Source organism: Peromyscus maniculatus, chromosome 19, assembly GCF_049852395.1.
Source record: "Peromyscus maniculatus bairdii isolate BWxNUB_F1_BW_parent chromosome 19, HU_Pman_BW_mat_3.1, whole genome shotgun sequence".
Classification (NCBI taxonomy): domain Eukaryota; kingdom Metazoa; phylum Chordata; class Mammalia; order Rodentia; family Cricetidae; genus Peromyscus; species Peromyscus maniculatus.
In genome coordinates, this window is record NC_134870.1 from 58,702,000 (window position 1) to 58,729,335 (window position 27,336).

Consider the following 27,336-nt stretch of genomic DNA (forward strand, 5'->3'; position numbering starts at 1 on the left):
AACATAATAAAATAAACCTTATTAACAGCAAAGACAATCCCGCCATTTTCAGTTGAAGAGATAAACACGAAACTATTCCTTCTTTTCTATAGTGCAGTTACCATTTTCCACGACTACGCTTTTAAGAACATCCTTTACTGAACTAGAGGACTCACTGTCAGTGATCTCTACAGAAGCCACTGTGTGGAGGAGGCCTTCCTCCTCTCGGCTGCTGCCTCTGTGCACTTAAGAGCTGGCCCCAGCATGACCTCCTTCCCTGCCTTTTCACCTTCACTATCTGTGGGGGCCAGGGCCCCCTTCTCACTGCCTGGTCCCAAGACCCTCCCTCCCCAGGGAGCGCCAACAGTTTTCTTTGTTTTTTCTCCTTCTCCACCAGGAGCTCACAGTCCAACCCAGCATACACCACAGTTCACCTCCACCAGCAAACAGTCTTTGTGTGGCCTGCACGTGGCTGCAGGGCTTGGTGCCATTTACATTATGAGGGCAAACTACTTTGTTGTAATCTACAGCTCCTTTACCCTCATAATTTTCTTTTTTTTTTGGGGGGGGGGGGCAGGGAGACAGGGTCTCATGGAACCCAGGAGGCTGACCTCAAGGGTGACCTTCAACTTCTGATCTTCTTTGCCTCCCAAAGTAGTACACACATTACAGGTGAGCATCACCACATCCACCCGTGTATTTTAGTAAGGTAAAAATTTGTCCAAACTGGTTAACAGTTTTTGGATTTTAAATCTGAGCTTATTTTGATGAGTTGTTTTACTGCTGATAGGCCATTAACAAGGCTCCATTTCACCACAGAGTAGTTTCTGTCTTTGAAACAGGTTCTTATTCTGTAGCCCAGGTTGGTCTGAACTCACTACGTACCTCAGGCTGGCCTTGAACTTGTGGTGACCCTCTAAATGTGAGCACTACCAAGCATACACTCTGTCAGACAAGAGCAGTGGCTCAGTGACTATGCAGACGTTAGAAAAATCTCATCAAAAAATGGCCATCACCCCATGAATTCTTTAACTGAATTATTTTGGAATAGAGGTGACATCAAATGCCAGACTCTAAGCTCTGCTCACACTTCCCAACTATACTGACCACTGTTTTCCTTCCTTGAAGGAAGGACATCTGTTTGCTCTCTCATTTGAAACACTTATGACTCATTACAGGTAAAGATGGAGCCGTAAGCATGTTCATGTGACTTTTATTCTTGAGTATTTGAAAGAAAACATTAGCTATTAGTTCAGTGGTCCTCGCCCTTCCTAATATTGTGACCCTTTAATACAGTTCCTCATGTTGTGGTGACCCCCAACCATAAAATTATTTTGTTGCTACTTCATATCTGTAATTTTGCTGTTATGAACTGTCATGTAAATATCTAACATGCAGAATATCTGATATGCGACCACAAAGGGGTCATGACCCACAAGTTCAGAACTGCTGTATTAGATTGTGGGTGGAATGTTGGCGGAACCCTTGCATCTTGTTGTATTTTGGAAGCTCATGAGGGAAACCAAAAGGATGTCTGCAGGCGTCTGTTGCTAGATCAATAAACGTTTCTGTGTGTGCTACCCCGTCAGGAACGATTGGCCACTGTTAAACAGCTCAGAGAGCAGCTCCGGCATGCACCGTGGACACACTAAGAGCAAGGGACAGCTCATCCTCTTCGCGCAGATCAAACAATCTACTCAGTCAGATTATGCTGAGAACTTTTTGACAACTTTAAGTGGATTAATATCCTCTAAGAGAAAAAAATCATTTAATAATAATAACTCATCAACAAAACTTTTGAAAATGAGTACTCAAAATAAACCAAAGACTGGTCAAGTGTAGCCAGAGCCCACTTTCTTTAGGTATTAAGCACATAGACGTTAAAGTTCACGCTAACCTGTGTGGGCTTTTCTCCTTTCCATTTTGAAAACAAGCTTACTGGTCCTCCTAGACATCTCTGCTCATCCTTTGGTACTTACGAGAGAGCGTGAACTCTGCCTGGACGGCGGCAGAAACTGCCTCACATTCGTAGGTGTCTCCTTTTCAATGGAATGGCGCCTCTGGGGTGGCTGCCGTCTCTCTGGCTGGGGTGTTGATGAGATGGGCAAGAATTTTGGAGGCTCTAAAGATTTAACCAAACAAATGAACTCTCTTAAAAAACAAAATCTTGGATTCTGAATTTTCCAACAGATAACCTTTGCATTGTGCAACAACACTATATTCAAAGAAGAACTTATTTCAGTGGAGAGCTATTTTAAGACGGCAGCTCAGAGGAAAGAGAACTGTTCCAAAAGTTGGTTCTAGATAAACTTCCTACAGAAACAGCAAGGAAAATGGGGGAAAAGTTCTATGCTTTTACTATCCATTCAAGTTCACATTAAAACATATCATGATTAGCCTTAAGAGCTGTATGTGTACCCCCCCACACACACACACACAGACACAAATAGGCGGGCAGTAGTGGCGCACATCTTTAATCACAGCACTCGGGGGGCAGAGGCAGATGGATCTCTGTGAGTTCCAGGCCAGCCTGTTCTACAGAGTGAGTTCCAGGACAGCCAGGGCTATACAGAGAAACCTTGTCCAGAAAAAAAACAAAAAACAAAATAAATACGCAAATAGGGTTTGTTTCTATTTTATGTGTGGAGATTGTGCCTGCGTGTTCATATGTACACCATGTGTGTGCCTGGTGCCTAAGGGGGCCAAAGAGACGGAGTTACAGATACTTGTAAGCTGCCTAACCGAGAGCCACTGCAAGAGCAGCAAGTACTCTTTTTTTTTTTTTTTTTTTTTGGTTTTTCGAGACAGGGTTTCCCTGTGTAGCTTTGCGCCTTTCCTGGAACTCACTTGGTAGCCCAGGCTGGCCTTGAACTCACAGAGATCCGCCTGGCTCTGCCTCCCGAGTGCTGGGATTAAAGATGTGCACCACCACCGCCCGGCTAATATTTTTTTAAACTTTTTAATACTGAAAAAAGTCTGCAAAAATAGTCTCCAAAGTGAGTTCCAGGAAAGGCACAAAGCTACACAGAGAAACCCTGTTGTGAAAAACCAAAGAAAAAGAAAAAAAAGTACTCTTAACTACTGAGCCATCTCTCGATTCCCTAAGAGTATCCCCCCCCACCCCTGAGAAGGTTTCTCTGTGTAACATCCCTGGGTGTTCTGAACTCACTCTGCAGACCAGGCTGGCTTCGAACTCACAGAGATCCACCTGCCTCTGCCTCCTGAGTGCTGGGATTAAAGTCATGAGCCACCACCACTTGGCTCAATGAATTAATTTCTAACCCTTAATGATTTCACATTACTAAAAGCCTTTAGAAATCTCTTAATTTTAGAATTAATTTATTATTATTTAGAATCTGAATACAGATTCAGAATCCCCTGCCTAATAACTATAAAAGTGTTTTTATTACCTACACATGTATTGGGCATGGCTGTACATATGTTATACCCGGCAGGTAAGGAACAAATATGGTTATTTAGTGTTTCTGAGCTTAAATTCAGACTAGGAGGTCATTAATCTAAAAAGTGCACACCCCCACACACACTCTGCTGACTTAACTATTAACTGTCCAGGCAGTTACTAACTGGGAAGGCACCGGAGCCTGTCTGCTCCTGACATGACGTACAGGGTTAGTTCTCTACCCCAATGATGACAGAGCACGGTGGCCCTTGCTCTGGGTCAAGTGTTCTGTAGGGTATGCACTTACTCTTCCTTGTGCACATGGCCTCCAGTACCGGGTCCTCATAGAGGGAGGGAGACGCACTGCTGCTGCTGGTGGACTTGTGCAGGGTTTCCTCCTGAAACAGCAAATTCACACACTTCAGATCCTGAGCTGCTGGATAACATCCTAGTAGACAGACACTTGAACATGAGACACCAAATTACAATGTCAAAGGCTCCAGGAAAACTACAAGGGTTCTAAAATTAGGGATGAAGGTGATGGGACAGGGCGGAGAGATCAAGCCAGTAAGCACCATGGATCTCTGCTTGCTTTCTGCCTTGAGCGCCTGCTGCCTTGGACTCCCTTAATGGTGAATTGTCACCTATAGGCTGATAAACCCATTCTAACCCATGTTACTTTGGAACATGGTATTTGCTTTCTGCCTTGAGCGCCTGCTGCCTTGGACTCCCTTAATGGTGAATTGTCACCTATAGGCTGATAAACCCATTCTAACCCATGTTACTTTGGAACATGGTATTTGCCATAGCAACTGGAAAGCAAACTAGAACAAGAGCTTTATCCACTGGGCTCAGCCCCAAGACTTGCTCTTCTAATGAAAATGAACTTCCCAGTGTTCCATGAGGTCCTGAGAGATGAGGTGCTAGTGCGGGGTGGACTTAGCTGTAGTTCCCATTCCATTTCTAGCTTTTGGACATTATACTTCTGTGCGCATCTGATGTAAAAATATGTTTTGGGCTGGGCAACGGTGGTGCACACCTTTAATCCCAGCACTTGGGAGGCAGAGGCAGGCAGATCTCTGTGAGTTCGAGACCAGCCTGGTCTACAAAGCGAGTTTCAGGATAGGCTCCAAAGCTACACAAAGAAACCCTGTCTTGGAAAAAACAAACAACAACAACAAAACATTTTGGTGTTTAAAAGCAAGGGGTCTGTATGCTTCTCAAGATAGGAGGAAATGTTCAGGTAAACTGGAAAAGTAAGTGGGTAGGGAAGAAGAAAGCGGAGAAGGGAGCGATAGAGGGATGGAGGGAGGAAGGGAGGAGGGAGAAGATGGGCCTCTCCTCCCTTCTTGAGACTTCTACTTGTTCACTGTACACCCTCCGCTAGTCAGCAGAGCCACCACAGACACAGACATAGAAGGGATGAGGAAGATGTGTGCATGATGAGTCTGGCTAGTGTCTTAACATGTCTTAACTTTATTTTCTCCTTCTCAAAACAAAGATGACAGTCATGAATTTTAAGGTTGTTGACTTTCTTACTCCTACTTAGAATCTAAGACTATAGATCTCAATTTCAGTAGCTCTTTCCTGAGCATATCCACTACACTGGTCTGTAGTAACAACAGTAACTATCCTTCCTGCTAGCCACATGAACTTCAATCTTATCACTACTGACTGAACCATGAAGAGAAGAGGAAAGAGCTCAAGGAAGTGTGGGGGCGGGGGGAGGGCGTGACGGGGCGTGGGGGGGAGGGTCAAAGGGCCTCTCCATGCCTGGCATCCTTACCTCAGAGTCAGAGCTGTCCAGCTCAGCCAGGGTCGGGGCTTTGAGAAGCTTCTTCCGCTGTGCGGGCCCTTGCAGGGCAGCACCTACCCCATTTTCTTTCGTTTGAGATGTTAAGCCTCCATTCACCATAGATGATTCCCCAACATTCTTTGGAGATTCTGGGGTAGTGACATCTAGTAAGAGAAAGGCAAAAGCTCACCTTTTCTTAAGCCAGGAAAGGTAATCTGTGTTAGAAGCACAACCAGGTGACAGCATTTCCATGTCACACAAATAAAACACAAAGGCTCAGTATGGTGATGCCATGCCTGTGCATATGGAACATTTGTTAAAGCTATTGTCAGATTACAGGAAAATTTAAAATGAAGAACTGTATATCCACATTTGTAGTTTAGAACTGAGAGTTGGGAGAAATCCTAGATAAGTGAAATCAACTGAGGCTTACAGAAGCTGGCTGTACTCATGCTACAGGGCCAGTGGTGGGTAGAGGAAAGACGCAGCACACACTGTCTCCCTAGGGTAAGATCTAAAAATGTCTTGTCCTAAAAATCAGGGAAGCTAAGATCTATACTCCTATAAACACATTTATGTAAGCACAAAGAATCTGGGGCACATCTCCTCAACACATCAGATTTAAATATTTAGGGCTCACATCTGAATGAGAAAGCCCTTCGACATCCGAGAGAAAACACAGCAGTGCACAGCTGGCCTGACAGAGACAGGGCTCCAAGTCTACCTGGACTGCTAGCTGTCTGGGTAAGCTCTCTAACCTCCGGCTCCTCCCCGTAAAGCAGAGGAGTGCAGATGTAGCTGGTTGTGAGGATTAAGCAGGTTAGTACAGTCAGTGTTCGCCTATGTTGGTCAATCTAACACTGGTTTCAGCTCTCCTTCTAAGCAACCCAAGCCCTGGGCTGACAGTGGTGTGGACCACAGCTGATCCCCAAGGCCTGCTTTTTGGCACTCTAACCTCGAATCCTCCCATGAAAGCGGAGTTGATTTTCTTGAGCATTTCAAACAAAGACTTAACATGGATTACCTCAAATAGCTTGTTGGAGCCCACTAGATTTCCTAGTGGCTGTACCCAGCAGGACTGCGTAAGAGGTTGATTGGACCACAGGCCTGAGTACCAGGTGTTTGTGAGGGTCTAACTAGTAACAGGGAGGTCTTTTGATCCACTCCTTGGCATTGTTATAGAAAGCCCTTCGAATAAAGTTCTGGGCTGGTGGATAAGGATCCAGGCCCACCCAAGTCTATCCTGTGTTTTCTCTCCACTATATTTCTAACTAAGTCTCTTATCCCTCATTCCTCAAGAGTTGCTGGGGTAAATAAGTATGGGGGCTGGTCCCCCACAATAGCTAACTATAAAACTGGAGAAGTGAAAATGTGGCAATCCGTGCATAATTTAGTGTGCAGACCAGAGCAATCACCTGCTCTTTGCATACAGAATCATCGATGAAGCTTTTGTTGGGTAAAGGGCCTTCTAGACACTAAACTGAGAAAGACTTTGGGAGGCGAAAGCATTGTAATTGGAGGTTATTTTCCTCTCAACAAGTGATATCTATATCCCTGAAGTAGAAAACACTCAGTATTTAAGTATGTTCTTATTAATTTTTTAAAAATGGGGTCTAATGTATACCAGGCTGGCCTTGAACTCACTATGTAGCTGAGAAGGATCACCTTCTGATCCTCCTGCCTCCACTTCTCTTGTGCTAGGATTACAAATGTGCACCACCATGCTCAGTTTTTATGATGCTAGGGATCTTACCCAGGGCTGTGTACATGCTAGGCTAGTATTCTACCAACTGAGCTATATCTCTAGTCCCCTTATAAATGTATTCTTACATTTTTCTTGACATTATTTAAAGGAACAATATATATCATTTCCTATTACAATGATATATTATTTAATATTTACAATTTCTGGCCAGGTGTGGTGGTAAACGTTTGTAATACACAAGGCTAAGGCAGGAAGGCTTACTATGAGCTTGATAGCCTGGGATACATTGCAAGTAGCAGGCCATCTACTAGGACAAAATAATTTAATAGCTGGGCAGTGGTGACACAAGTCTTTAATCCCAGCACTTGGGAGGCAGAGTCAGGTGGATCTCTGTAGTTTGAGGCCAGCCTGGTCTGGAAAGCTAGTTCTGGGACAGCCAAGGCTACACAAAGAAACTCTGTCTCAAAAAAGAAAAAAAAAAAAAAGAAAAAGAATAATAATTTTATGATTTTTATAGATCAGGAAGGCCAGGAAGGCCAGAGAACAGGCCCTTCAAAAATTGTAGAAGATTTGAATAGGCTAGAAAAGATGGGAGGACTGAAGGAACAAGAGGAGAGAGAAGAGAAGAAAAGGGAGAAGACAGGGCTTAATAATTTATAATAAAAAATTTTTGAGCCCTGGCTTGATATGTAGGCTACCTTCCGGATGCTGGGGTCACAGGTCCACACTAGTAGAACCGGCTGGGGGAAGAGCTAATGAAGAGAACCTGACACTGTGTTCACATATTTATTTACTTTGTTATTACCACCCCAGGCATTAAGTAGCTAAGACAAATTGGTTGTATAAAGTAAAAGGGGAAAATGGAAAAGGTAGCAAGATTTTATACAAATTGTAAAGGTAAAAATCATTAAATAACCCTTTCATAAGGACATATAGGGAAAGGTACTTTAGAAAAGCATTTTAAAAGTTTTCCAGAAGATGGAAAGCCCTCAGACAAAAGATGGTAGATGACTAACTTCTATTCAAGACAACAGAAGCCAGACTTGGTAGTGTGATCCGAGCACTCGAGAGGCTAAGGCAGGAGGATTGTCAGGAGGCTAGCCTGGGCCAGAGTAAGAGCCTGTTTCCAAACCAACCAACCAAACAACAACTAATAAAAGGAAAAAAGAAAAGAGGTAGTAAGTGTTGAATGTGATCCTAAAGAGTACACTTACAGTCCCAGAGGCAGAGGCAGGAGGATCTCTCTGAGTTCAAGGCCAGCCAGCTCTACATAGTGAGTTCTAGGGTAGCCAGGGCTACACAGTAAGACCCTGTTTCAAAACAAACAAAACACAAACACAAAACCAAAATAAAGAACTATACGAAAGAAAAGAAGAACTGGGCACATTCATGTGCCTCCTTAGCCACTCCTGCTCCAGCACAAGCTCGGGAGACAACTCGCCTCCCACAGAGGGTGAGCAACAGGAATGAACCCAGCCCCCAAGACTGGGCTCACACTGTCAAGGCAAAGAGATTTTACTGGCTACATATTCATTTACTATCCTGTAAAAAAAACCTCAACTATTACATCACACCTACATTTTTTTGTTCATGTTACTGCTTAAGAAAATTCAGAAGTCATTTAAGGTAGATTGATTTTTAAAAAATATTTTTATTTTATGTGTACGAGAGTTTTGCCTACATGTATGGCTGTACATCAGGTATGCACCTGTATAGACCAGAAGTGGTTGTCAGATTCCCCCGGAACTGAAATTACAGATGGTTGTGAGCTGCCATTCAGGTGCTGGGAATAGAACCTAGGTCCTCTGGAAGAGTGACCTATTAGTCCCCTCAACCACTGAGCCATTTCTTCAGATCCAGGGTAGATTACAATGTTTAAATTGTGTTGATAGTGTTAATATCATTTTGATTAAAAATATTTAAATAGTGTTGGTGTGATGGCTATTCTTGGTTGTTAACTTGACTACATCTGGAATTAACCAAAACCCAAACAGCTGGGCACACCTGTGAGGGATTTTTCTTAATTAAGTCATTAGAAGCAGGAAAACCCACCCTAAATCCTGATCTTTTTGGGTGGGAAGATCTACCTTAACTGGGCCACACCTTCTGGTGGCAGCCTACATAAGGGCACAGAAGAAGAAGAGCTTGTTCTTTGCCTGTTTGCTTTCACTCTAACTGGCAAGTTCACTCCCTCACTGAGACACCCAGCCTCTTGGACCAAACAACTTTAGATTCTTGCATATTCAGACAGCCGACAGCCATTGTTGTGATAATCGGACCACAACTTGTAAGCTAAAACACTCTCTTAATTCATATTTGTGTAGGTTATCTACATATAATACATATTATGTATATAATTCATTCTATCAGTTCTGTTTCTCTACAGAATCCTAACTAAAACAACTGGCAAAAACCAAAGCCTGGTATGGTGGTGCATGCCTGCAATCCCAGCACTTGGGAGGCTGAGGCAGGAGAATCGCCACGTTCACTGATCAAGGTCTGCTTGGCATACAAACAAACTCAAAGCAAGCCTGAGAAACCCTGCCTCAAACAAAGAGACTCCGTTGGGAAAGTGCTTGTTTAGTATGCACAGGCACCGGGTTCAAGGCACACATCCACTCAGGCATGCTAGTATTCCCTGTAATCTCAGTGCTCATAAGTGAGGGCAGGAGGGTCAGAGGTCACCCCCGGCTATGCAGCAAGTGTGAATCAGCCTGAGCCACGGGAGACCCCGTCTCAACAAACAAAACAAAACACACTTAAAAAAAAAGTACAGCGCTAGGGAAGTAACCAGGGGGCTCAGCACTTGCCCACCCTGTACAGCACTCTGGGAATTCAAGCCACATTAGTCCCCCACACAGACACAACTTGGCAAAATAACGTATGAACTGAAATTGAGGGAAAGCCACTAAATGACAAAGGCTGCCCTGGATTCAATTAACTGTCAACGTAGGGGACAGGAGAAGCTTTCCAACGGCTTGATGGTCCCCTGAACAATATGCTGAGACCAGCAGCTGTCCCGAGGCTCACTGACAGAGAGGTAGGAAGTTGAAAGCTTTGAGGGGAATGTGACTGGTAAAAAGTTCTGCCAGGAGGCTTCCGGTGGGCTCCAGACCAGACACTGTGCAAGTCTCATTTCCTATAAGACTTGGCACAGGGGTTGGGGATTTAGCTCAGTGGTAGAGTGCTTGCCTAGCAAGCACAAGGCCCTGGGTTCGGTCCCTAGCTCAGAAAAAAAAAAAAAAAAAAAAAAAAAGACTTGGCACAATATATTTTAAGGAATTTGATTATTTGTATTTACTTGAAATAATAAATACTACTATTTCAGTGTATTAAGTGAGAAAAGTCAAACATTTTTTTTTTTTTTTGAGACAGGGTTTCTCTTTGTAGCCCTGGCTGTCCTGGAACTCACTCGGTAGACCAGGCTGGCCTCCTGGGATTAAAGGTATGCACTACCATACCTGAAAAGAGTCAAATTCTTAAAGGAAGAATTTCTTGAGGAAAAAAATGATAATATCTATAAGCAGAGCAAATGTTAGAGACATAAAATAGAGATGATTTTATAAATTACCATATTTTAAATTCAGAGTCTAAAAGGCATACCCTTCATATTAAATACTTGAATAACTTTGTGTCTGCTGATTTACTTAGAGGAAAGGTGACTAGAAGAACACGGATTATATAGCTAATATTTGCAAAGGGAAAATAAACCAGACTTACCTCAATTGACGCTGAATGGTTTATTCGGATTTTCACTAAGAAATATTTCTAAGACACCCCTGAACACAAGAATATACTTCCTTATGTCCCGCTCTGCACTCAAGTTCAAAGTCGTTATCTATGCTACATGTGTAGACTGTTTACTCCTTAGTTTGTTCATTTTTCTACTATGAAGATGCACTTTAGTCTTTAAAACTGAAGACTGGATTAATCTTTCCCACTTATCATCAAATGCAACAATGAAAACACGTAAGCAGCACAAGCAGCCGACAGGGAAGCTCTGGGAACCACACGGACACCACCAAGGCACAGACAGACTACAGCAGACGATGAACACGGACAACAAATCTGTGCGGCCCTGTTTGTTCCTGACACAGGGCACCATGAGCCTGTAAGAACACCAGAGATCATGTGCAAGAGAACACACACTGTCCTGATCAGCCACACTCCAGCCTGCAATCCGTATGTTTACGTAGCCTTCTGCTCCTTATACAACCAATGGAAACATGAGCAGCAGATATCCAGAGTGACAGTGGCCAGCTTTTAGGGATTGGCCATAGCACACATGGTCCAAAATTTTGGTTGTATTTTCCAGTCTAAAATTTTTACAGGTTCACTGCACGAACGGTTCCTAAAATAAATAAAATTAACTAAATGGATAAAGAAAATAGAAAAGGCTCTTTGGTGGTCAGTCAAAAATAGTTAAATGAAGACCAAAATATTAGTCATGCCTGAGAGCTACAAAAATAAACAGAAAATTAAAAAACATGTGGAAACTAGCTTGTAGTTAGAAGACAGTAAATATTCAATAATGACACTAGAAAAAAATACTAGAACTCACTGGCTTGTTAAACATGAATTTATATGCCAATAATTCTTTGTAACTTAAGAGGTATTTCACAACATTTCAAGGAACATTCTGGAAAAATACATCTTACCTCATTTTAGCTTGAAACAGTGACTTGTGAAATTAAGAATTTAAATTTGAAAAATAAATATAAGAATTATGAAAAATATGAAAATTTGCTCATAAATATATTTACATTTTTATCTTAAACGGATCTAGTTTTATAATCAAATATAGCCATTTTCGGTTATTCATTGAACCACTATCCCAGAGTACTAAACAGAAATTGTAAAACACACTGTAAACTTAGGGCACACATCAGAGGAGGCCCTGACAGTGATCTTCTGTGACCAGCACAGAGCCATGAATGACAGGCTCTACCCATTAAGCAGAGGGGAACAGTGGGCAATTTCTGCCCACTGAGGCTCTCAGTGTTTTAAAGAACGGGGCACAGTTTCTTTACAGTTTTTTGGTTTTGTTTTGTTTTTTTCTGTTTCCTTACGGAAAGGTCTGACCCAGTGAGAGCTACCACATGCTGGGCAGCCATATTCACAGGCTGCCTGGGGCAGCCCAGCTCTTCTGGGAGGCTGCACATTCACTGTGGTTCTACTTAGGTGTACTGCTTTGAAATAGGTAGGCTACTTTATTTTACTGACCACAGCTTAGAAGAAAGCTTTTCAATTTTCTTTTCTGACATGTCTAAACAAGCAGACAAATGAATGTGATTCACAGAAACCACACAGCCCATGTCAGGTGTGAAAGTGCTTTTTTTTTTTTTTTTTTTTTTTACCTGACAAGTCAAAACTGTGAGACATGCTAAGTGGCCGCACTGCTGAAAAAAAGAAAACAAACAATAAAGAGAAAGTAATTCAGCCATTAAGGATACACAGGGAGACAGGACAGGGAGAAGGGTCAGAGCTCTCACTGGCAACCCTTGGAGGCTAGCTAGAAGCTAGTGGATACAATTCTGAAATACAATAAAACCACGCAAGAGTCTTAATTCCAGTCCTATGAAAATGATAGAATAACAATATGAAGAAGAAAGTAACATTTAAAAAATACATTGAGAATGAAAACAAGATAAAGAGAAAAAAGATGAACCTCATTCCACAAGAACTGATAGCATTCCTTTTGTATGCAGAGGTCAATTGTATTCAAAAGTTATGTTCATCATATAATAAGTTTGTTGTAAATAATAGTATTTGATGATCAGGAACTAAGTGGTTAAGTATTTCCATCCTAATGTGTAAATTAAGAGTTTTAGATGTCTCAGGAAAGTGGAGAGGGATTTGTGTTGATGAGAATAATTTTCCACCTGCCATTCAAAAAAAATAAGATACTCAGTTCAACACTCAAATATATTCCAGATTTCCCTTGCTCAGGATAGCAAATAAAATAACACATATTCTCAAACAACTCTTTAATCAAGTTTACTAATATCTTTTATTGAGCTCTCTTCTGGTACACGAACATAACTTTTGAATAAACTCACCACCTCATACAATAGGAATGCTATCAATTCTTGGGCAATGAAATTCATCCATCTCTCTCTTTCTCTCTCTCTCTCTCTCTCTCTCTCTCTCTCTCTCTCTCTCTCTCTCTCTCTCTCTCTCTCTCTCTCCCTCCCTGTTAAGCTAATTGAACCTGGGCTTTAAGCAAGGTAGACAATATTCTACCAACTCTGCTACATTCTTGGCTTGCCTTTTTTTGCTATTTGTTTTGGGTCGGAGTGAAATCCCTAAATGAGGCTCTCATTTTTCAGCTCCATATACCACCAAAAGGACAAAGGGGAAGGATCATAGTAATTAAGATGTTTAGAAAAGTACCAGTGATGTGAAAGAGGTGGAGGTACAATAACAGTAACTTCAGACTTGCTAGGAAAAAAATTGGAAATGGCCAATACAACAGTAGGAGAATAGGTAGATACATCATTTAGACATTAGTTGGGAGATCATGTTCTAATAAATGTTTTGATCATGTTTTATCTGATTATGTTTTGATTTGTTTTAATGATGAAAGATGTTCAGGCCATAACCAATGATAACCCAAGAAAATAACATGTTGTAGATTGGTCATTATTTAAATTTTTTAGCTTTACTTTTTATACATGAACGTGTGTGTTTCAGAACACTAGCTGAGCCAGTGAGCAGCCACATACATAAGCAGCACTCCTCCATGGTGTCTGCTTCAGTGCCTGCCTGAGTTCCAGTCCAGACACCCCACCTGGAAGTGAAATCTGCAGTAAATCCATTCCCCCCCCCCCCTTAAACTGCTTTTGGTCAAAGTGTTTATCAAAGCAAGAGAAAAATCAAACTAGAAGCAATTATTGTGATACATAACTAATGATGGATAGAGGATAAAAAAAACATGGTCATCTCAAAACTTCAGAAAAAGCATTTGACAAACTAGAACACCCTCACACTGAAAACTCAAAAAGCTGGGAATACAAAGACATTACTTTGCTATAATAAAGCCTACATATGAAAAGTCCACATTACATTCTCCTCACAGTGCTGACATCAGAAACAAAGCAAACATGGCCTTTCTTGTGTTCTTCATAGTACTAGGAGTCCTGATTAAAGCAATCGGGCAAGAAAAAAATACAGACAGACAGACAGAGAATATAAATGAACAGATAAACCAGTTAGAAAGGAAGAATAAAACTGTCCCAGTTTACAGACATAATCTTATATAAAGGAAATCCTAGAGATGTCATTAAAAAACAAAACAAAAAAACAGTTGAAGCTAATAAATTCATGGGCTAGAGAGATGGCTCAGCAGTTAAGAGCACTGGCTGCTCTTCCAGAGGACCTGGGTTTGATTCCTAGCACCCATATGGCTGCTCACAACTGTCTGTAACTCCAGTCCCTTTTCTGATGTCCTCTTCTAGACTCCACAGGGATCAGGCACACCCCTGGTGCACAGACTGACATACAGACAAAACACCAACACATATAAAGGAAAACACTAATATAAATCTTTTTTTTGGGGGGGGGGTGTTTTTTCGAGACAGGGTTTCTTTGTGTAGTTTTGGTGCTTGTCCTGGATCTCGCTCTGTAGACCAGGCTGGCCTCGAACTCACAGAGGTCCTCCTGCCTCTGCCTCCCGAGTGCTGGGATTAAAGGCATGTGCCACCACTGCCCAGCCAAAAACTCTTTTCAAAGTGCTATTAAATTCAGTCAAGTTTGTTGATAGAAAGTAAACATAAGACAAATGTATTGTGTTGATATAACACATGTGAAAAGAAACACAAGAAAACAATATTACTTGTTACATCACAAAAATAATAAACCAGGAACATTAATAACATGGAACATTATAAGACACAAAGATGGTCTGTGCTCATAGATTGGAAGAATTAATATTGTTAAAATACCCATATACCAGCCAGGCGGTGGTGGCACACGCCTGTAATCCCAGCACTCGGGAGGCAGAGGCAGGCAGATCTCTGTGAGTTCGAGGCCAGCCTGGTTTACAGAGCTAGTCCAGGACAGGCTCCAAAGCTACAGAGAAATCCTGTCTCGAAAAGCCAAAAACAAAACAAAAACAAAAACAAAAACAAAACCCAAAAGAAACAAACAAACAAAAAACCCCATATACCAGCTAGGTGGTGGTAGCACACATCTTTAATGGAAGCTCTTCGGAGGCAGAGGCAGGTGGATCTCAAAGTTCGAGGCCAGCTTGGTCTATAGAGCAAGTTCAAAGACAGCCAAGGCTACATGGAGAAACCATCTCTAAAAACCATTATATACATACCATATAACCACTGGGCACAGAGGCACAGGCTTTTAATACCAGCATTTGGGAGGCAGAGGCAGGTGGATCTCTCTGAGTTTGATACCAGCCTGGTCTACACAATGAGTTCAGGATGGCTAGGGCTACATGGTAACCCTGTCTCAAAAACAAAACAAAACAAAACAAAACAAAACAGCAAACATCCATATACCCAAAGCCATCAACAGATTCAACTCAACAGCCCTCCTGAAAAAAAAAAAAAAAATCCGTGTTTCTTTTTCTTCTCCTCTCCCTGTGCCCCTTCTCTTTGTTCCTCCTCTCTCCTCATTCTAGGGCTACACACTGTATAGCCCAGGGTGGCCTCGAATTCATGATCCCTTTATCTTCTGCCATCCAAGTGTTGGGATTATAGATGTGCGTTCCTATGAAAATCCTTTTTCTTCTCCTCTTTCCTTTTTTTTTTTGAGGCAGGGTCTCACCATGTAGACCAGGTTGGCCTCAAACTACAAAAAGATCCATCCACCTCCTCCGCCTCTCCAGTGTTAGCATTAAAGACATGTGCCACCATGCCTAGGGATTAATTTTTAGAGCCTCATTTATGCTAAGTAAGCACTCAACCACGGAGCTATAGCCCCGGGCCTCCAGAGAATCTTCTTTTTAAAAACGATTTTCTTAAAGATTTAATTTTGTATGTCTGAATGTTTTGCCTCATGTAATCATGCACATCAGGTATATCCATGTACATGCCCTCAGGGGTCAGAAGCCTGGGAGGGGCTGTAGCACACTCCCTAGAACTGAGTTACAGGCAGTTTTAAGTTGCCATGTGAGTACTGGGATTTGAGAGGATCCATGTCCTCTCAAGAGCAGCCAGCGCTCTTACCTGCTGATTTGTCTCTCCAGCCTCCTGCCCCCTCCATGGGAATCTTTAGTAGAAAAAACCATGCCTCAAATTCTTACTGTGTATGGTTTGAAGGTCAATGTCCCCTCTAGGCTCATGTTTGGGGGCCTTGGAGCCTTCAGAGGGCAGGGACTGACTGCCAGACGTCAGGTCGCGAGGGGAGGTCTGGGAAGCACTTCTCCTCCTCATCTGCTGCACACTCCTGACATTCTGCTGTTACAGGACTCTCACAGTTGAGAGGCAGCTTACTTATGGGGGAAAGGAAATCGCTGACCATCACTTCCTGGGGTTAATGTTCAAAATACTAACAAATGCTAGTAGCTCAAAAATAAAATAACTGATGGCCCTGATTTAAAAAAAGCAAAGAACCTAAACAAACATTCCAAAGGTGACATGAAATAGTTCATGAACTACATGAAAGCGTACTCAAATGTCAATCATCAATCACTAGGGAAATGAAAATCCAAATGACATGAGAAATCACCTTCCATGTCAGGACTGCCACTCATGCAAACGCCGTGACCCCAGTGGTGGAGGGGTGGAGACAGATGGATTCCGGAGGACTGCTGGGCCAGCTACCTTAGCTGCAACACTGCGCTCGGAATGCAGTGAAAACCCGTCTCAAGACATGGGGTAGAAGATGGCAGCAGACCCTCATGCTGACCGCTGGACTCTGAGTGTGCACACACACAAGTACCCACACACCCACCACACCCACACTTAGAAGGGTTCTGAAAGAAATGGAGTGATACTATGTAGTGGGTAGCCATTCCAGCTTTGATCTGGAAGTTCCAACCCCCATTGAGACTTCGGCAACTGTCATGTCTACAAGGCGGGGCCAGGGGAGGCACCTGGAGACCCGAGAGCTGGATGGGCCAGTGCTCTCTCTGGTCCGGGACCCTGAACAGTGGAGGTGGATCGAGCAGAGCTCCAGAGAACACCACTGGATTGTTATACACCTTCCCCAGACCACGTGACCTACCTATCCCTTCATTTGTAAGTGACGCTATTAAATAAATATCCTTTTAACTACGTGGAGTGGCCTTAATAATTTCACCAATAATACTATGTATCTATCATCTACCGTTGTACACATTAGTTCATAAGGTTTCTGTTGCCGCTGTCAGCACGATCTTACTTAGTTCTTACAGAAAATGTAACAGACGCAAGGAGACCTTGTACCCCTGCCTGTGCTGCAGGTTGTCAGGATGAGAAAGGGAGAGAGCGTCTCTGCAAACCGCAGCATCAAGCTGGCAGTGCCCCGCCACTGTACCACAGTGCTCTCGGGTAGTTCAACTTCAGAGAGGAGAGAACCGTCCGCCACACGAATCTCAAGTGCAAACAAATGGGACGGTCATGTTAGTGAGCAACAGTTGGAGGAGAGGGAGGGAGGACACAGGAGAGAGGAGGAGTCCAGAGACAAGGACTAAGAATCTGTGGGTCACTCTTAAGTGGTCCCTGAGCACAGGAAGTGGGGACTCACCAAGTCGGCTCCGTCTAATCTCTTCTGGTGAGACAGGCCGCAGCTTTCTTTCTGCTTTGATCTCCTCTAATATTCTTTCATGGAGGCTCCGAGGTCGTGGAGGGGTTGGTTTCAATTTTCTGGCTGAGGCCTTGAAAGGGAAGTGCAATGGTTAGAGACTTGATTAGCTGTTCTTTTTTTTTTTTTTTTTTTATTTATTTATTTATTTATTATGTATACAGCATATGTGACTGCAGGCCAGAAGAGGGCATCAGATCTCGTTACAGATGGTTGTGAGCTACCATGTGGTTGCTGGGAATTGAACTCAGGACCTCTGGAAGAACAGCCAGTGCTCTTAACCTCTGAGCCATCTCTCCAGCCCCCAGCTGTTCTTAATATAGTTATTCATACAGTACAGATTTATGAACTGTACTTCACTGACTGTAACATTGTCCAATAAAAGACTATTCAAGTCATTTAATAAATTATATACATATAATTCCTTTTGTGTGCTTACACATCAGTGGAGGTCAGACATCAATTCAAGGGAGTGCGTTTACACCTTCCACTTTGTGAGGTCCTGGGCAAAGGTCCCAGATCAACCATCAGGCTGGTGCAGACACCTTTACCTACTGAGCTGTCTCTCAAGCCCCAATGTCAAGACTTCTAATGCAACAGGAGATTCCTGGGCCTCCCAGTGACTTGATCACATGTGCTCAGGTAAATTCAAGTAGTCAGTTCTGCTAAAGTTATAGCCATGTCCCCTCAAGGCCACTGTTTTGGAAACTAACTTTACTGCTGTCCTTTTGAGACTCAGTCTTATTCTGTAGTCCAGACTGGTATCAAACTTGTGGCAACCCCAGCCTCAGCCTCTAGAGTGTTGAGATTATAGGGCGAACCACAATACCTTTCCAAAAGCAACATTTGTAATTCACCACCTTAGATTATCATTGTCTTCGGTCTATTAATGAGGACACCGAGGCAGAGAGAGGCAGGTTAACTGGCTTAGAGCTCAATCAAGCTAGACTGTGGGGCTAGTGTGGACTATCATGTTCCTATGACCTCTCCCTACTGCACCAACATTTCCCCCTTCTTTCAGAAAGATCTAAAAGGATAACTGATTATGCAAGAATCTACAAACTGGAAGAACACTGATTTACCCTCGCTGTTACTTTACGTACATAGGCCTGACATGGTTTGGTGGGAGCTGGCTACTAAGCCAGGAGGAAAAGAGTAAGGAAAACACAAACAGCATTTCAAACAGTATTCTGATTCCATGGTTTTTCATTAGGGAAAACCCTGCCAACAGACTGTTAACATAAAAGTGAGTGCACATTTAAGTGTAAAGCAGTGTCAGTGTGACTGTGGTCTAAGCAGTGTAGTAGCATGATTTGAGTTGGAAAGGCAACTCATGCCAGAAACTATGTGGTATTAGTTTTCAGCTGTTATAGCAGGTATTCAGACAGATTGTGCACTATGACTCAGACTGCTTCGAGTGAAAACATACCAAATAACTGTATTAAATAAGTGAAGGTATGTCTCTGTGCTTTAGACTGTAATTTACAGGTAGGCTTCATACTCTCAAGGGAGAGCTTGGTAGAGAGCTACAGACCCATCCCTGTGGAGAGTGTGTTAAGTTACATACTGGATTTAAAGGGGGTCTTGATCTGATGAAGTCAAGGATGATCTCATGAGCACTCTTTCTTAACCGAGGGGGAATGTCACCATTTACCTAAAAAGAGACAAAAGAACAAAAACAAAACAGGTATGTTAATCAAGAAATTGTCACTGTATGTTCAGTGACTAAGATTCTGACTTCCCAGATGGCACAGGTGTGACTCTGTCTTTCTTAAGGGGTAGGTTTTTGAGATAAGGTCTTGTGTACCCCAGGCTGGTTTTGAACTCACAGGCAGTGGAAGGTGACCTTGAACCTCCCAACTTCTTGTCTCTACATCCAAAGCACTGGGGTTATAGGTATGTGCCATCCATCACACACGGCTTTGTTTCTCAGTCTTACTTAGACAAAACAGGCTGAACTACCACCTCAGGCCCGGCCCTCCCCCATGACAGCCACACTGGGATCTACCTCACACCACTCCCTTCTCCATGTCTCCTATACTAGGCCACAAGGCAGCACCAGCAGCAATCACTGGAGAGCCCCGCCCAGCATGTGAGTGCCAGTACCTAGCTTAGGAAGGGGAGCTGCAGGACCTACCAGCAGAACCAGAGGCCTGATGTGGCATGATCCTTACTTGTGGATTTCCTGGTGTGTAAATTTTTTTAAAATCCACCGATATTATACAACTTAATCAGACATTCTTATACTTAGAATTCTACTTCTAATATATCCTTCTAAATAATCTTCATATGCTTTTAATATTCTTTCCATCACAACAAGAAGATGAGAAAGTGGAAAAAGTTAAGTTGGCTTGCAAGTTCCAACATCCACACAAACACATCACACGAGCTGCTTTTCTGGTGTTTTTGTTATGTAGCCTAGGCTGGCCTCAAACTGATAGGTAGCTAAGAATGACATCAAACTCCTAATCCTCCTGTCTCCAACTCCCAAGTGCTGAGATTATGTGCATATGCTACCACTCCTGGCTTTCTACCATCGGGTCTCAACCCACTATGGACCAGCACTCATTTTGAGGACAGCAGGTAAGCTAGAGTAGGTAAAAAACACTGCTCCAGGACCAGCAGATCATCTCAGTCCACAGAATACTTGACAAAACAAAACAACTGAAGCAAGAAATGATTCCAGGTGGACAAATGGTATATTTAAAGAAAATACAGGAACTTGATCTTATTTTCGGGGCACAATGGCTTACAAATAGAAACCTTCTAATATACAAAAAGTGATTCCTTTGAATTATTTTAAAACTACCCTGAACTGAGGCTGGACAGATGGCCGCTCTTCCAGAGGATCCAGGGTCAGTTCCCAGCACCCACATGGAAACTCACACCTATCTGTAACTCCAATTCCAAGGCTTCTGACACTCTCACACAGATATACATGCAGGCAAAACACCAATACATAAAATAAGAATAAATTATTTAAAAAATAAACAAAACTATCCTGTGAACTCTGCATTGTTTCTTAAGTAAAAAGTTTTAGGTAGCTGAATTTGAAGTAAAACAGATAAAAGTAAGTTGCCACCCACCCAATTCTCACACTGTACAGCCTTCCCTTTGGCACCTCTCTGGAAATGAAGTCTTGTGACTCACCCATGCTACACTTCAGTAGCTGCTCAAAGCTGAGATGGACACTTCTCTGCTAATGCCAAACACTGACAAGGTTGAAAGAACTCTATCATCTGACAATATGGCCCTGGCTCACGTAAAGAAAACAGCTTCTTTAGAACCACGTGAAGCTATAATCTTAGAATTAGAATTACATCAAATATGTGTATCTGACTTTCAAACCACAAGATGGCTTACAAGTATATTAGACAACGTGGCAGTATTTATTAGTCCTTAGACCGGTGGTTCTCAACCTATGGGTCCCATTCCTTTTGGGGTTCACATATCAGAGATCCTGCATATCAGATAGTTATATTAAAATTGATAATTAGTTATGAATTAGCAATAAAAATAATTTTTTAGTTGGTGGTCACCACAGCATGAGGAACTGTATTAAAAGGTTAGGAAGATTAAGAACCACTGCCTGTTTACAGACATGTATATCCACTGAACCAGTAATTGTATGGCTAGAACTTATATTAAGAAAAATTAAAAACAGTAAATCAACAATAAGAGATTAGCTCAACTTTGGTTTGCCCATGTTATAGATTACTTTGGGCTATTAGTAACTGTAGACAGTGGGCTGGGGGCATGGCTTAGTAGTTAAGAGCTCTTGCTGCTCTTCCAGAGGACCCGAGTCCAGTTCCCAGCACCCACACTGAGTGGCTCACAACTGCCAATGTGTGAGTCCTGGCAGGTGTCAACGCTGGCAGTGATCCGAGAAGAGGTAAGAACGAAAACCTGGTGCCAGGCAGTTCACTGTCAGATATTTAAATCTCAGTACAATTTGGGGAAAGGTTTCCAGGCAACCATCAGTCCAATCAGTCCAATTACAGGTATACAATAAAGCTTAAGGTGTGACAGCATAGAAACTCTTTTACAAAGTACATGTGACCATGAGGGTGGGTTCTATAGCTAAAAGGCCTAGAATCTGACCAATAGCATAGAGGTCAACAGGCCATAAAGTATATGTGACATCTCCCCTAAGGATGGGTAATGGTCTAGGGAGGGAAAAGTCTGGCTTAATCATTTTGGGGAATTTGAGTGACGTCTGCCTCTATAGCAAAAAGGTCACCAGGTCCTTAACACAATCCACTCTCAGACTTCTGGGCAGGAAAACAGGTACTTTATCTCCTTCATTGAGAAGAGGCCCCTGTGTTTAACATTCCTGGTTTTCCTTAATGCTAGTCTGTGAGTACAAGGGCCTCTGTGCCCCCAACATGTCTATAACTCCAGTTTCAGGGGATCTGATCCCTCTGGTTTCCAGAGGCACCTGCCCTCATGTGCATTTACCTACACACAGACACACATATGTACACATGACTAAAATGTAAGACAATAAATCTTTTACAAATCGTGGACTGCATTAGCTACATAAAGTTAGGTAGATTTGTGAGAGCAGAAGTGGGACTAGTTGAGGAGAGGGGGATGAACAAAGGACAGCAATATCTAAGTATGACCATGTCATAGTGAACCTTTTGCATGCTAATTAAAAAAGAATGAGAAGTGGACTGAATGTAAAAGCTTTTCACACGCTGTGAACAATGTAGTCAGCAGTACAGACACAGCAGAATCTGTAATGTGGCAGAGATGTGCACATGCTCAATCAACAGGGAAGCAGCCACGCAAAACATCACCAGAAAACAATACAAAAAACAACTTTGGTTGCCTCTAAGAAATAAACACATGAGAGGGCAACTTTTCAAATGCAAACCCTAGTTTCTTCATTTAGAATAATGAAAATGCATTACGTACTTAAACTAAATTAACTAAGATGGCTTAGGGAGAGCACTGGCTGCAGAGGGCCTGGGTTCTACTCTCAGCACCCATGTAGTTGCTCACAACCATCTGTAACTCCAACTCCAGGGGATCTGGCACCTTCTTCAGCCCCTTGGACACCAGGTACACACACAGTGCACTTATGTACATGCAGGTAAAGTACTCAAACGCATAAAATAAACAAATAAATCTTAAAAAAGAAAAAAGAAAAACAGAAATGTGGAACACGAATAAGCTCAAAAGTGAAGGATGTCCAAGGAAGTCAATGCAAACAGCAGTCTGAAAGAAAAGAGCTAGGGCAGCAGTATCAACAGCAGATAAAACAGATGCCCAGGGAACAGCCATGATAAAACCAGACACTAGGTACTGAAAATCTAACCATTGTAAGTACATATGTGCTTGCAGCTGGGCACTGGTGGCACACCTTTAATCCCAGCACTCAGGAGGCAGAGTTTGAGGCTAGTCTGGTCTACGGAGTGAGTTCTAGGACAGCCAAGGCTACACAGAGAAACCTTGTCTCAAAAAAAAAAAAAAAAAAGATAAATAAATGAATGAATAAATGAATAAATAAATATGTACCAAATTACAGTCTAAAATATATGAAGAAACAAACATTGAAAGTGAAATAAACAATTCTAGACTAGTTGGAGACTTTTAAGATTACATTTACAACCGTGTATTGAACAGAAGATCAACCAAGAAAAAGGGAGGGATTTGAACAATTCCATAAATTAACTAGAAGAACTCTTCACCTAGTAACAGAATACTCTCTTTCCCTCCCTTCCTCTGCCTCTCTCCCTCCTACTCTTTTCTGAGACAGACCTTCTGCTTCTACATCCTGAGTATGGGAATCACAAATAGATGTTACCATACCTGGCAGCTTGGAATACATATTTTTCTTAAGGGTACATGATTTCTCCAGGACAGTGGAAAAAGTCTAAAAATGTAGAGACGTGGTATTACACACTTGTAACCCCAGCCAATAGGGCAGTGAGGCCACTGCGGCAGTCTCAATGAGAGACAGAGGTGATGGGAGAAGTGTACACTAAGGAGACATTTCCAAGGCAGAAATCCCATGATCTGCTGAGGAGCTGGATGTGCCTGTCCTCAGAACATGGCTCAAGGACCTCACTGTATAGCTATTAATAGATGTGTAGAACAGGATACATAAAACAGCCTGCTTATACCTGATACTGAGGTGATGAGTTTAAAGACCTCTGATACAGAAAGCTAGAAAGTATGCAATCATTTAGAAGTAGTAATGACACAGAAGACTATTCACAACATGAAACAAGGATAATAGGTTATAAACTGAAATCAGCCCATTCTGTCTAATAAAATGCAGAAAGAAGACTGAGGATGTGCCGCTGGGCATAGTGGCACATGCTTGACTCCCCAGCACTCAAGAGGCAGGAGGACCACTCTTGGGTCAGTTTGGTATACACAGTAGGTTCCAGGCCAGCCAGTGCAACAGAGCAACACCCTGTATCAAAACAACAACAACAACAGTATCTGCCAGACAACAGAGAGGGCAGGAGAATGAAATGAATGCAAATGGCCAAGCAACCTAACTGTCTTAGGGTTTCTACTGCTTCGATGAGACACCACGACCAAAAAGCAACTTGGGGAGGAAAGAGTTTATTTATTCGGCTTACACTTCAGCACTGCCGTTCATCACTGAAGGAAGTCAGGACAGGAACTCAAATGGCAGGATCCTGGAGGCAGGAGCTGACACAGGCCACGGAGAGGAGCTACTTACTGGCCTGCTTCCCCTGGCTTACTCAGCCTGCTTTCTTAATTTTTTTCTTTCTTTTTTTTATTTTATAATTAATTTAATTTTACATATCAGCCACTGATTCCCCTGTCCTTCCTCCTCCCACCCCCCAGCCTTTCCCCCCCAATCTGCCCCCCATTCCCACTTCCTCCAAGGCAAGGTCTCCCCTGGGGAGTCAGCCCAGCCTGGTAGATTCAGTTGAGGCAGGTCCAGTCCCCTCCTCCCTGCACCAAGGCTGTGCAAAGTGTCTCAGCATAGGCCCTAGATTCCAAAAAGCCAGCTCATGCACCAAGAACATGTCCTGGTCCCACTGTTTGGGGGCTTCCTAAACAGTTCAAGCTAATCAACTGTCTCACTTATCCAGAGGGCCTGGTCCAGTTCCATGGGGGCACCTCAGCTATTTTTTTTTTTTGAAAATGACGTTTATTGAAGGAGAGAGGAGGTCTTAAATACAGGCTTACAGCACACTGGGAGAACCCTGGAGGGCAGAAGTTTGCTACAGATGTTTTACAATCTTGCATCTAAGCTGTTAACACCCATTATGCAGAATACATAGACAAGCATTCAGGAGGGTGAAACCCGGGAGGGAATTAGCATAGGGAGGATATCAAGGTCAAGGTAAGCAAGCAAGGCAACAGTTATCCAAAACGGGGGCCAGGGCCCTACAGGTCCCCTTTTTACTTCAGTCTGCTTTCTTATAGAACCCAGGACTACCAGCCCAGGGATGGCACTACCCACCACGGACTGGACCCTCCCCCACTGATCACTAGTTGAGAAAATGCCTTACAGCTGGATCTCATGGAGGCATTTCCTCAGCCAAGGCTCCTTCCTCTCTGATGACTCTAGCTTGTGTCAAGTTGACACATAAAACGAGCCAGTAGAGTAACAAAATTTCTTTTGGTTATAAAATTACACGTTTATAACTTTCCTTCTTTGAGCTTAATGTATTTTTCAAGTTTTCTATAGTGATCAAGTATTTTATGAGAAGAAATAATACTGATTAACCCATTTCCAACAAATAAGCTATAGGCCACCATTTGAGTACTTACCATTACTTTTCTCAAGGTGTATCTTTTGCACCGAATATCGTCCATGAGCATCTCATAAGGGGTGAGCTGGTATTCAATCGGCAACGGGTTGTACTGCCGCTGTTGGACCTTCTTAAGTTTTACCCCATTTCGCAAATCCCTCATCACCTGTACCCAGAATCGTGCCTGAAAGAACCAACGATGGATAATCATCAATAAACAAATCCACTAGTTTTCTCTGAATGCTTAGTCATAGAGAATAAAGGAAAGGCATGGATATAAAACACCAACCAAGGAAAGAGAACACATTAGATTTTAGGATATCACTGGATGAGTAGAAAGTCAGTAGACTGAATTACAAGACACACGTCCCTGTGGTCATTTGAATGTAACTGGCTCCCATAATTTCATAGGGAGTGGCACTATTAGGAGGTGTGGCCTTGTTGGAGTGGGGATGGCCTTGCTGGAGGAAGTGGGTCACTGTGGGGCAGGCTCCGAGTCTTTGGCTTAAGCTTTGCTCAGGGTAACTTCCTGTTGCCTGCAAGATGTAGGACTCTCAGCTACTCCTCCAGCACCATGTCTGCCTGCACGCTGCCATGCTTCCTGCCATGATGATAATGGACTGAACCTCTGAAACTGGAATCGAGCCCCCTCAATTAAATGTTTTCCTTTATAAAAGTTGCCATGTTCATGAGGTCTCTTCACAACCACAACAATAAAAACACCAACTAAGACAGTCCCCAATACTACTGCTTACTGAAAGCATGGTGTATTCCCCATACCCCGACTTGGAGTCTAGCTATATGATTGTGTGGTCAGTGGAATATCAGTGAGTGAGAGGACACTAAAGACTTCAAAAGCACAAGTACAGCAAGCTGTCCTTCTCATGCTTCTTCAAGCGTGGTTTGGCTCTGTTCTCAGGACAGAGCAGAGATGATACAGCTGCCCTGCAGACCCGTGAGTCACTAGGTAAGTCCACTGCTCTACCCCCTGGCTGTGTTGTGCTTAGCGCACAGCACTGCTGCATCTACAGCTGGTGGATACACGTACTTGCTGTTAGCTGGGCACCAGCAGCTGCTTCACCTGCCCGAGTTCATCTCATCAATGAGAAGTAAGTAATAATGAAGACTCGGCGTCTTGTGTTTTATAAATATACAATGCTCAAAATTACAATTTTACATTATCTAGTACACATCCTATAATCAGTTCTCTTATCTAGAAATAATAAGTCTCTCTCCACCTTCAAGAGTTCTAATAAGACGAGATTTACATCAAATACTTAGTAACATATACTAAAATGTGCAATATTCCTTAACCCCTTGGTTTACTTGTCTTACCTATCATTGTCTACTTCAGTGAAAAGTCAACCCATACAGTGTTTAATTAAAATGTAACTTATCAAAATTAATGTGTCTTCAATAGCTACCTAAAAACATAAGTTAAGTCATGAGAATTTTCCACACTCCGGTGTGCAGCTCACTGATAGAGGAGATGGTTTGTATGTATGAGTTTCTAGGGTCTATCTACAAAACCAAACCAGTTTCTCTGTATAAAATAAACGGTTACATTTCTCAAGATGACTTTTCATTTACGATACACTAATCCGTTTCTTTCACTCTCTTCTGAGGATGGAACTGAGGTCATCAGGGGAGACATCAGGCACCTTTCCCGCCGCTCCAGCCCCGTTAGAGACATCAACTTCTCCATTCCCCTCTTTGCTCTCATCTTCCCAGGTCATTCACCTGAGCGGTGTTGTGAGAAGAGGTGGGATCTAGCAAAAGGAACTCCCCTTCAAGTTTGTGAGGGTCTGCTCAGTGATTGCTGCAGCTTGGATTATTATTTAATTATTATTTTGCAAAACTTCAGTGATTATTACTATTATTAGGTGTGATTTGTGTGTATGTGGGTATGCATCCCCATGGAGCATATGTAAGTCAGAAGACAACTCTGTAATGTCAGTTCTCTCCTTCC

At 42.7% G+C, this 27,336-nt stretch overlaps 1 protein-coding gene across 6 annotated transcripts in view; it reads right to left on the reverse strand.

Moving 5' to 3' along the window:
• Positions 1-27,336, reverse strand: part of Spire1 (spire type actin nucleation factor 1) — a 114,675-nt gene that overhangs the window by 11,094 nt on the left and 76,245 nt on the right. For 2 of the 6 annotated variants that reach the window (XM_015998300.3, XM_006970071.4), the window contains exons 6-12: positions 25,387-25,551; positions 19,187-19,273; positions 17,563-17,692; positions 12,237-12,278; positions 5,166-5,338; positions 3,687-3,777; positions 1,959-2,101 (exon numbers count right to left, since the gene is read on the reverse strand). In XM_015998300.3, the coding sequence (XP_015853786.3) occupies positions 1,959-2,101; positions 3,687-3,777; positions 5,166-5,338; positions 12,237-12,278; positions 17,563-17,692; positions 19,187-19,273; positions 25,387-25,551 (831 nt within the window). The remainder of the gene's footprint in view (positions 1-1,958; positions 2,102-3,686; positions 3,778-5,165; positions 5,339-12,236; positions 12,279-17,562; positions 17,693-19,186; positions 19,274-25,386; positions 25,552-27,336) is intronic. The other 4 variants (XM_076555399.1, XM_076555400.1, XM_015998386.3 and 1 more) reach the window with 2 other exon arrangements.